The following is a 12,231-nucleotide window of genomic DNA, read 5'->3' as shown; positions in this document are numbered from 1 at the left end:
CTTGTCATTCTCTGGCCAAAAAAAAATCACAGTGAAGCTTGAAGACATGTCTCGTGGTAGACCTTGCTCAAACGACAGCTGGGAACCAGGTTTCTCGATATTGCCTTCACTGTTTCACATAATTTACAGAATCTGAGCTCTAGCAGCCTGGCTGTCCATATTGAACATTTCAGAAGGGGAAGTCTTCTGGTATCTTTCCAAGTCTCCTCAAGAAGTCAAAATATTTTTGGTTTGCCACCACCAATTTATGTTTCTAGGAAAGAAAATCTCAAAACCACTGACAAAATATATCTGGATCTTCTCAAATCTTTTTCAAATCCTGTGAAAACTTATCAATGAAGAGAAATCTGTAATTACTATGTGTACCACTAAGAAATTGGGAGTTCTGGGAAGTTCTGGTCTACAGAACAGGTATTTCTCTTTCTATTTGTCCAGCAAACTGTTAATAATCCACAGAGAAGATTATTATAAAGACAGCTGAGAATGAGGTAGTTAGCTACATGCTGCTTCTTTGGCTACCTTCTGCCAAGCAGCCACAAATTTAAATTGTTTACCAGAGTTTTCAATCATGGAGGGAACAGATTCCTCCCATTACCTGTCCAGCCTATTACCTTTAGATGCTCCAAAGTATCCCATGGGTCTCTTATATAGTACAAAAAGTGAACTATATACACACCTAAAAGGAGTTTCACTGTGAAGAAGAAGACTCATAGAAGATGGATATCAGCTCTATAGAGGTTGATATATGGGCCACAGTTGCTGTCATATGGGAGTTAACAATGCTCCCTTTGTAAAGCACTGGTAAAGACAACAACAAAATACATTTCTGCAGACCATCCCTCTTTTTTGATGCAGGATTGAGGAGGAAGAGGTATAGGAATTACAACTTCCAAAGACCTCCAAAACATTAGTGCATGTCAATGTCACTCCTGAATTGTCTATGCTGGGAAAATACACTATGTTAATATTCTACTAACAAGGCATATAAAGTAACAAGGTTAACCATTAATTTACATATAGATGAAGAAGACAATAAAAATAATTCTGCTTACCCTTTGTGGGTTATAAATATATGGATGGGTAGGCACACACCATTTTGTTGATATTGATCTTGTAATGATGTCAAGTTACATAATGTGAAGTGCTTGGAAATACTTTCTTACAAAACTCTTCATAAGGCTAAGATACATACCTCACAGTTATTTAGGGGTTACAGTGAAAGCTTAATATCTTAAAAGCCATACAGTGCTAGCCATGTCGTTAGGAATTTGAACTGGACTTTCATTTTGTAGCTATTAATACAGAAAAGCTATTAGCTCAGCTATTCTAACCCTTAGAGAAGTATTTTCCACTTTAATGATTATTAAAGAAAAAGCTGTACAGATTAAAGATAGAAGTATTCAAATGAGAGTACTCAAATGAGAGATTTAAAAGCTTATTCTTTCACTTACAAGCAGTGAGGCAGTCAAAAAGCCAAATTAGGCTTTCCTTGTATATTTTCATGAAGACAAACAGGGGAGCTCAGCTGTGTACACGCAAAAGAATTTTCAGTAAAAACCAAAGCTCATCACCATACCTCATCTGAAGATTAAAATCTGGAATCCTATGAGGTTTTATTTGTTTGGTGATTGTATAATTCTATATCAAGAGCATTTAACACAGATTATCTGATACTTTTAACAGTCCCTTAAGCGGGAAGACTTCTGTCATGTAAGTGTCCTGGAATATTAATGTAATGCTGAGCTCATAATTTCCTGCACACTGTGTAGACAGTCAAGCAAATGAAAGTAACTTTTATGTCAGGCATGAGATTCTGTTCCTACATGCTAAGCAAAAATTGAACTCTAATGATAGCTGTGTTTTTTTGCTAATATGATGGAAGAAAATGTTTCAAGGTATTTGATGCCCATACAGTGATACAATGACTACTATGAATATGTGACATCAAATTACTACAATACTATTTGTGACATTACAATTGCATCCTCTAACAGGACGGTGTCACTGAGAAAACTTGAGTAAAATAGTAAACAATGTAGACAGAAACTGAGCAGACTCGTTTTTCATTGTTGTGTTCCTAAGTCATCTCTGACCATACTTTACTAAACAATATATTTTGGTTACCAGAAAGCAAACAAGAGGACCTGTAAGTTTTCCCAGATCTGTCCATTTTTGTCACAGGCTGGCAGTACACATACTTTGCATTAAAAATAAATCTGATTGCATTTTCAGGACTTTAGATATCACTCAGAAACAGTACAGCGATGTTTAGTACACAGTACTAGAGAGTCCTTTGTTGCTGCCATTACCTTACACATTATTTCAGCTGGCTGTGATGTAATTAGTCTGTGGCTTGCCAGCTTGCTACTGTAGGAGTAACTGAAGATACCCCTCTGAATTTTTGTTTGAGTATAAACAACTCCTTAACAATGTATGAAACCTTAATGTAAAACTACTTTCTAAAAAAGGCAGCATTTGTATTTTCAGGTTTGTTTTAGACTTTGACTTAATCTCTTCACTACAAAAATAATTTAAATAGAATTACCTAAAGGATAGGATTACCTAGAATTACCTCCAGCAAGTCAGAAGAAATTTTTATTATTTCCCAAGATAAGTCAACATGTGAAATAGCTCAGACACATTATGGCTTTCACATACAAAACAATATCTTCTCCAAAAAGTCTGCTTTCTTTGGAGAACAAATAAATAATATCAATTTCAAAGGTGAAAATGAAAACAAACAAATAAACAAACCCAAAACCAACCAACTCTACAGAACTAGAGTGTTTTGTTAAATAAATACCCTTTAATTTTTAATCACTTGGAAAAGGCATACCAAAACAAATCCTAGGTACTTAAGCAAAACAGATGAAATGTGAGTGGCTTCAAATCTGAATATATTATCTCACAAATTTGGTGTGTCTTTGAAAGATATTATGCTGCATAAAAAAATGAATTCTTAATGTTAACAAAGACTCTGTTAAAAGTAAGTTGGGAATATTAGTCCACACATGGATGCATTTTCTGCATTTTTTCCAAATTCTTATAGAAAAATGTTTACATTGTTCTTTTTCTTCTTAGAAATGACAATAAGTGTCCATTTTGCAGCAGTTCCGCTGCTGCTGCGTTTCTAATTACGAGAGGCATTTTGTGCCCTGGCTAGACACTGGATAAAATGAAAGTAATTATTTTAAACTTCCTTTTAAGAAAACCAGCCTCTGCCAGGGCGGCTCACAGCCCCGAACTCATATTACGATGATGATGATTGCTGAGTTTCCAGATGAATGTCACAGCAGTCTCTTGTAACATCACTGGTATAGGGGAAGTGGGAAACATTACTCTTCAACACTAGAGTGATCTACATCTCCTCAGGTACAAATGCAGATGAAGGCTTTGCTTAATATATAATTCTACTTACAGCTACCTTCGTTTAGCTCACTTTCAATATGTAACCACAAATACTTTACATTTCATACAAACCACTAATACAATTCTGTGCGAAAGGAGGAGTACTTATTACAAATTACAATGCTCTAGACCCAGAACATTAAAGCTGGGATGTTCCATCAGACTGCCCTGTAACCTACTCATCACCCAGAGACAGAAAGAGCTGAGAGCCACATTTGATGTTTCAATGTCGGGACCTTTGTGAAAGCTGGAATGGTATAAGTAGTCTACTTGACAACTCAGGACACTGGTAATAAATATTTTCATAACAAAGTATAAGTTTTTGAGATCACGATATTAACATTTATTTAAATGATTATACCATGAGGTTGCCAAGGAAAGAAGCAATGGGCATTAATACAAATCCTTAAAAAAGATGGTGATTATGTGTACTTGCTTTGTCTTTTTCCAATAGAAAAGTAAAGCCTCGGTAACTCTCAGCAGTGCAATCTTTTTACGTCAAAGGTATCTCACCAAAATCTTATCATTATGCGTAAGTAAACCTCTATTCTCTGCATTAAAATGTACAAAAAAGTGTATTAAAATATTATAATTCAATGAGCGACTTCAGGCCAAGAACATGTTCAGAACTTAACTGAGGACAGAACAATGGTTTGCCATTGGTGCAAGAAAAACATTAACTCAGTTGCTCGTAGAATGCAACAGTACTAAACATCGCCATTTATATGAATTGCATATCTAGAAATGAGCTGAGAATTTGCCCTTGTGTATCAGATACCATGTAGTCTATTACAGGCTACAGATCTGACAACATTCTTTTGTCTGAAGATCCTGGTATTTCTGAACTTGATTTGGCTTCCCATAAAACTAGTTTTAAAATTAAAGACATACACAAAAGTTCACTTGAGTTCACGGTTCATAAATCTAGTCTATATGTCCTAAGAAAAAGGTCAGATCGCATTAAAAAATATAAAATTATGCTTTGCCCTTAAATTTTTATTTATTTTTTTTGTACCAGAAAGGGTATCTCAGCCAAGCATTTGTCAAATGACTACATTCACACTGCAAATTCAATTTGCTGTTCTGAGAAGTAAGATCAATAAAGTATCATTCCTTTATGGAGAAAATAAGCTAAAAGTTACCTTTTAGCTAAGAAAAGCTTGGGGGAAAATGTAAAAGCAATGGAAACAAAAGCTAAATGTCCTTTTCTGCATGATTACTAACGGCCCCATACTAAAGAATAAGGATGTACCTATCCAGATAAGACATCAGAACAAAACATAGTTAATCCAAACTAGGTATTTTCTGTAGTTTGGAGAAAGACTTTTTTGTTTTTCAGTACAAATTATGCAAAGAGAACAATTATTTGAACAGTTTGATATTTTCAGGTACAACATGACAAAATTTAAATGCTTAAATTTTGCAAGCATGAGGGAAAATTTATGGTACAACTTACTCAGAAATAATTTGGGAAGAAGTGAACCATGATATCACAGGGCTTGCTGTTTTTCTGGGGAGTAAAGACAAAGGCTGATGGTGAAGAGTTGCGGAGGGGGTTCATTACATAAAGTGAATGGGTGACAAAATTCAGTGTTGACAGATGTAAATGCGTGGAAGTTGAATGCCAAAAACTTAAGTGTACATTTGCCCTCAAATTGACAAAGAGAAAATTGACAATGTCAAAATATGCTTAAAATAAGCACTGGGTGGATTACATGGTAACAAAGAGACTTTTGAAAACCCAAAGAAAATCAGAGTCAGCTTGAAAAGAAGTATAAAAGCACCAATTTGTGACATTAGGGGAGGGAAGTGGGAATAGAAGAGTGGACAAAATTGGGTGTGATACTGCCACGAGCTCCCACACCAGCACCAGGACCTTCCTCAAGGCCTGAGAGAACAGCCTCTCTGCCAGATGCCTGCATGCCAGCTGCTGGACGTGCTACAATGAAGAAGCAGACCCACACCTCGTGAGTCTACACTATGGGTCTATGGGTTGTTACGGGGTGCTTTCTCACCAGCATGGGGATTAGCAGATTGAAGGAAGCAGCTTGGGTACCGATAAATCTAGAACATGCTCATCTCTAACAAGAGGTGTTTGGCAATAGATTTGCCTGTCCCCCTGAAAATCAGGTATGTGCTTGTAACTTGTGCCTGCTGTGAGAAGAACTGTATTTATGTGCAATTCTGTGAACGTGCTCATGAAGGTGTATTTGGGGATTTGAGTTTCTGAGATCAGCAGCAAAAGGCTGCTCAGAAATTTGCATCTGCTTATTAACGTGTTATGGATGTCTAGTATCGTTGGTACCTGCTGTGTTACTGCTATTGATCTTGAATGTGCAGTTCATTGATTGCTGGTTAACTATTATTAACATGTCAATAAACCACGTTGATCTTTACTTGGTTTCAACCACAGAGTTGAACACTTTTTCCCTGTAACAACCATGAGGGAATAAATCATGAGACAATTAATGCTCTTTTTCTTCTCTAATACAGAGCCATCAAATGAAAGTATCACGCCAGATTCAAGACAAAGAGGAGAGTTACTTCTTCACACAACATTTAAGGTAATCTAAGAATTGTTTGCCAAAACATGTACCAGACACAAAATGCTTCCATGGGTTCGAAAAGTGAGTGTAAGAAATTCATGAAAAAAAAAAAGGCTATTATATACAACAGATACAACTTCTGAAGCACAGATTATTGAAGGCTGAGTGATTATACAGGAAAAGTATCATTACACATTTTTATTTTTTTTTCCAGGCATTCACAGGTTGCCTCTGGCAGAAATAAGACACTGGGCTAGATAGACCTTTGGTCTGGGCAGTTATGTCTGTTGTTTTCTCTCTCTATTCCAGGATTTTTTCTCCACTAGAAACTAGTTTGGGAGTACTTCTGCCATGTTGTGTAAGTACTGCACATAAATCTTTTTTCTATAGTAAATACCAAGGACATGCTGAATTTCCATAAAACTGCAACTACCAAGCTTTATAAATCCGCATGAGTCAAATAAATAAAATTCCACTCTAGTTATGCTGATGGAGTTCCAAAGTCCCCCCAAACATTGGCATAGCGTACAATTTATGTAACTGTTCTGTGGAAAACCATCAGAAGAGATGCAGCAATGCTCTTGCTTTTCCCCTACCACAGGAATGATCCACAAAGCAATATAAAATCAGTTCTCATTTCAAAGAATTTTTATCCAGACAGAATAAAGAAGAGGAGATGCCCACAACTTGGCTTCTTTTACACTCCTGGGAAACATTGGGAAGACTTATACTACCAGCATGTGTTAAGAGAGCAACAACAAGTAGTCCCCACTTACCTAAGGATCTAGATTAAAAGCTACACCCAAACAGTAAATGAAGATTTATTCCCATGTGGGACCTGAAATCACTTGTTTCAAAGTGCTCTCATGTTTTGTTTTTTTCTCTCTCTCTCTCAAATATTATTCATAAGAAATAACAGAATTTTCTTAGCGTACAGCCTTCTTCCAAGACTGAATTTCAGAATCACAAATAAGTAGGCATCGTATCCAAGATGCCCATGGTCTATAAACACGGTTTTAGGTCTATAAAAATACTTCTCAGTATTACTCTAAGTTTAGTCACAGTAACATCCTAATCTGTCCTAAGAAATAAAATAACACGGTTTAACTCTAGTTAGTTTCAAACATAAATATTTTCACAGCACTCCATTACTAGAGTAAGCTGCCTTCTTAGGAAGTGCATTTAACTGTTAAAATGTTCCATTCAATCACAATATCAGGATACTTACCCTTTTCCAAAGACTTACACATACTCATGTCAGCATAACATATTCCAGAAAGTTCCAAAGGTTGAAATTAATTTCATGGGAACAAAATACAGTCACTGGAGTAAGTATTCTTGTTATAGTTATTGCATACAGTATGTTACTGAAATCGATCTTACCTTCAAACATGGTACATGAAAGTGGTGACTGAAGTTGGAAAGGTTGAACTGAACTAGAATCTACTGGCAAATCATTAATCTACCACAGTCTTTATAGAAAATAAATTCAGGAGACATTGTGTCAAAGATTGTTTAATGTCAGTATCTTACAAAACAACATTAAGAATGTTTCATAATCTCAATATAATGATGCCATTAACATTTTTATTGAGTGATGTTTACTCATTTTGGCTTCTTTCTTCTCCTGTACTCATTTTAAATAAGTTTTAAATAATAATTCTTCCAGAGAATGTCAATACTGAGATCTGTTTACAAAATCTCCTCAGACCATCCATTATCATAGTAATAACTAACAATGCTGAATGACAAGAGTTCATTTCCCTTCTTTTGCTGGTTCAACCACTATTAGCAATAGCACAGTATTTCAAAATCACAAAAATAATTTTTAAGATTTTTTTGTGCATTTTAAGGAAGCTTTAGAAATATTAGCATACTTTGTAATTTACAAAAATAGTTTAGACTTTTACGCCACTTTTGGTACTACTCCATCTAGTTTCTTGGTTTATTACAGTATCTTCTTTCTGGAGATCACTGATGTGACTTTTAGGAAGGGAAAACACAAATCTCCTCCAATGAGAAGAAGCTTAAGTTCTGATCCTGAAAACATACATATATACTTCACACTGCAACAACTACATTCCTCTCCTTGGGAACCTTAAGAGTTAGATGACTAATGTAATTTAGACTTTTGTAGGCAGCTATTTAATCTTTTTCATTTTTTATGTCAAATCACCTAATGTGATAGTCAAAAATTATCACTAAGCAGATATACTCTGACTATACTGAAATACAGGCCAAATTCTGAGGCTCCTGTTTGTCTTTTTGCAAATAACTGTGCACACAAAAATAAGAAGTCAACCTTAAGGCCTTTGGAAAAGCCCAGGACACCATTTAATCAGGTTTGCCTTTCCATTTCCCTCCCATCTACTGATCCATACAGATTTGGCAACTTGGCCTTTCTTTAATTTATGTTGAATACTCAAGCAAACATTTTACAAATATATATACAGAAGAAAAGTAGTGAGAATGAATATGGAAAAATAAAATTTTAAAATGTGTTTCTTTTATGATTTACTGACACTGTTGTTCATATAAGGCACATTAACAAGTAAGCTGCAACTAAAATTCATGTATTACTTCAAAAAAATCTGATTCAAAGGCAAAGATTACACTATTACAATGTGTAATTCATGTTATCAGCATGAAGTTATAACCTGAGGCATACACATCTTCCTTCCTCAGCAACTGTCATATATGATAAAGATGATTGTACAAATGACTTATCTCATAAGAGCTTCCCAAACCTAAACATTTCCTTCAGTCCTTTTCAAGAAATAAGCACTTCAGTATATGTATAATAAAAAGTTTTGGCTACATTTTAAAACCAATCTACCATAGTTCCAGATCTTCCTGAGTAGGCTTAAAATGCATATCCAGTAGTCCATACTACTTTAGAGTTAAATAATGAGGCAGCACATTGTTCCAAAATTGTTCTGAATTATGCAAACCATTTGCTACACGCTGTTTGGACTTCATTTTTTGTTTAGAGCTGTTTGGTACAGCAGAACTTTCTGTCTTCCCTGGTTTCCTGGTTTGTCTTTTCTTTTGTGGAAGCTTATTATTAACAATTTTTATTTTACCTTTTCCTTTTTCTTCATCCTCCCCTTCTTCTTCCTCGTTTTCCTCTTCTTCCTCCTGTCCCTCATCCCCTTCATCTTCTCCTTCCAATTCATCTTCCTCCTCTCCCTCTTCCCCTTCTTCTTCCTCCTCTTCCCCTTCTTCTTCCTCTTCTCCCTCTTCTTCCTCTTCCTCCTTTTCCTCTTTTTCTTCTTCCTCTTCCCCTTCCTCTTCCCCCTTTTCCTCTTTTTCTTCTCCCTCTTCCTCTTCCTCTTCCTCCTCTCTCTCTCCCTCTTCCAACTCAGCTTCCTCTCCATCTTCCTCCTCAGTTCCCTCTCCCTCTTCCTCCTCAGCTCCCTCTCCCTCTTCTTCCACTCCCTTTTCTCCCTCCTCTTCTTCTCCTTCTCCCTCTTCTTCTTCCCCTTCCTCTTCATTTCCCCCCTCCTCTTCTTCCTTGTTTTCATCTTCTTCTCCCTCCTTCCCTTCTGTTTCCACCTCTGCTTCTTCCCCTGCCTCCTCCTCTTCTCTTTGCTCTTCCATTTCATCCTCCCCATCTTCTTCTTCCTCTTCCACTCCAACATCCCCCACCTCCTTAGCCCTCTTATCTTCCTCTTCTTGTTCTTCATCTCTCTCTTCCTCTTCTCTGCCTGACAACGCTTCTTCTAACTCCCCCTCTTCACCCTCATCTCCTTCATTCTCCCTTTCTTTTTCTTCATTTTCATCTTCTCCTTCCTGTTCTGCCTCTACCTCTTTTTGTTCCTCCCTGTCTCTATCTTCATCTCCTTCCTCACTTTCAACTCGTTCCTCCTTTTCTTTTTCAGTTTGTTTGTCTTTTGCATCCTCCTCCTCCTCCTCAATATCCTGTTTTTCTCCCTCACTTGATATTTCTTCTTCCTCTATCAACCTGCCTTTCTCATCTCCTTGGTCTGTGCTATCTTCTTGATGATTTTCTTCAACCTCTCTTGCATTCTCATTCTCAGTGTCTCTTTCAACCTGTGATTCATCTCTTTCATTTTCTTCCTCATTATCTTTTTCCTCTTTATCTTCATCTCTTTCTGCTGAGACCTCATCTTTATCTTCCTCAACCTCAGTCTCTTCTTCTTCCTCCCCTAGTTCAACTTCACTGTCAACTGTTTCATTCAGTTGATATCCATTTTCTTCTTCACTTTTACCCTTTCCACTCTCTTCACTTTCCTGCTCTTGATTAGATTCCTCATCATTCTCAATTTCTAACTCTCTCTCTTCATTAGATTTAGCTTCTGAGTTTGTCTCTTCTTCATTTAGGCTTTTTATATCAGTGTCTTCTACATATTCTTTCGTGTTGTTTGTAGCTTGCACCTCTTCAATTTCACTGACTTCTTCTTCTAAGTCCAAATCTTTTACATTTTCTACTGTTTTCATTGCCTTCTGGATCTCTCTGCCTTCATAACAGTCCCCTTCTTTTTCCCTACTTTTAAGTATGTATTTTGTAAGGTTGTTACTATTTTCTTCACTTGAAGATGATGACATAGTTACTGCTCTTTGTTTCAAAATCTGATCCTTTTTTTTAAACTCCCTCTCCTTTACATTATTTTCTTTCCCTCTGACACCTATTCTTTCACATTTATTAGATTTTTCAACAGCATTCTTTATTTTGTTTCTACTTTCTACTGCTTCTCGACTTCCTTGATTTTCAACCAGATTGGATTTTTCTGCAATTAAACCAGTCTGGAGCTGATTACTGGATGCAGATGGAAGTACATCTATTTTAAGGGATTGCTTAGATCTAACAACTTTTGACTTTTTATCTGAATAATTTGCTTTTTCAGTCAGAATTTGTTTTTCAGTGGGAAAACTATGGGTTACTTCCTCTCTGGCAATTTCAGGATTTTCTGAATATTCTTTTTCCATTTTCACTAATATACATTTATCCTTTGTTTGTTGAACACCACTTTTCGAGGTACTAACACTTTGTGCATGCTCAGATTTACATTTCATTCTAATTTTTTTGGCCACGGGCTTCCCTACAAAGGCACTACTTTTTTCTAAATCTGCATATTGTCTTGGTGACTCTGAAAGTGAAGACTGCTTTTGTAAAGAACCAGAGTCTAATTCTGAGCCTTTCTGCATGAAATCAGAATCAATGGTTTTCAGCCCACCCTTACCATCTCTTTTAAGTTTCACATTTTTATTGTTCTTCTATTCCACATGAGAAGCAGAAAATTAAAAAGAAAGAAGGAAAACATTAAGGACAAATGACAGCAAATGAAAGACTACAGAAACATCTGAACAAGAAAATAAACAATTCGTGTGACGGGACCAAAAGGTAACATAAAAGGTGGAGTATTTCAAATGAAATTAATTTAGATGTATACATATTAGAAGAATATAACATCCTGTTGATGGCAAATATACTGTTTTTCACTGTCCAAGCACTCAACGTGAATGCAAAACTAACTATTCAGCCACTATCACATCCCATAAGCTAGAGTAACAGCAATTTGTGAGAGAGGTAGTGTAAACAGAAGGAAAGAATAACAGTTCTCATACACCTTTTTCCACCTGTCCCCTTGGGATATCTTCTGATGCAGTCATTGTTACGTTTTTTCTATTAAGTTTGAAAATTTTTTGTCTTTCTGCTTTGAAGTTTACCTTTACTTAACAAATTCTGCAAAATCTTTTTTAAATGTAGAATGAAACAATAATGAAATATACCAAAATGCTGAAACACTGTTATCGTTTTAGGAGTAAAGCAGAATAATAATTTCAGGATATTTTAATTTTATAATTAAGACCAGTATTATTGGTCCTTTAAATATATTCAACAATGTTTTTTGTTTGTTTGTTTGTTGTAAATAAAATCTTTACTTGTTTTGTGTCCCAAAAATCAGTTAAACTATTCTGGTATCAAGAAAACAGGAGACATGTATGTTACTGGAATAAATTATAAAGTGTTTACGATAGCCTCTTGCTCCTTAAGACTGGGAGAGTACTATACACTCTCATTTCAAACTGCTCTGGACATATGAGTTCTGTGTGCCTGCACAAATCCTCCCTGACTTCAGCTAGCTTTTTATAATTTTACCTCTTGGATATTCCTAATATTAGCAAGAGAAGGCCTATAAAATTTGCCTAGCTTTTGTTAAAACTCAGAACAAAACAATGAAGTACATGGATAATACAAGGATTAAAAATCTTTTAAACATGAGTATAAATATACGTATATAATTAGTTACAG

General features: G+C 35.8%; 1 protein-coding gene across 1 annotated transcript in view; it reads right to left on the bottom strand.

Annotated features, from left to right (window-relative positions):
- Positions 1-8,843: 8,843 nt before the first annotated feature.
- RPGR (retinitis pigmentosa GTPase regulator) overlaps positions 8,844-12,231 on the bottom strand; it is a 45,737-nt gene continuing 42,349 nt past the window's right edge. Inside the window, exons 14-15 of the mRNA XM_050716537.1 lie at positions 11,533-11,601; positions 8,844-11,192 (exon numbers count right to left, since the gene is read on the bottom strand). Of these exons, the coding sequence (XP_050572494.1) occupies positions 8,844-11,192; positions 11,533-11,601 (2,418 nt within the window). The remainder of the gene's footprint in view (positions 11,193-11,532; positions 11,602-12,231) is intronic.

Source organism: Cygnus atratus, chromosome 1, assembly GCF_013377495.2.
Source record: "Cygnus atratus isolate AKBS03 ecotype Queensland, Australia chromosome 1, CAtr_DNAZoo_HiC_assembly, whole genome shotgun sequence".
NCBI lineage: Eukaryota > Metazoa > Chordata > Aves > Anseriformes > Anatidae > Cygnus > Cygnus atratus.
The sequence above is the reverse complement of the archived record's forward strand: the minus strand, read 5'-3'. Positions and strand labels throughout refer to the sequence as shown.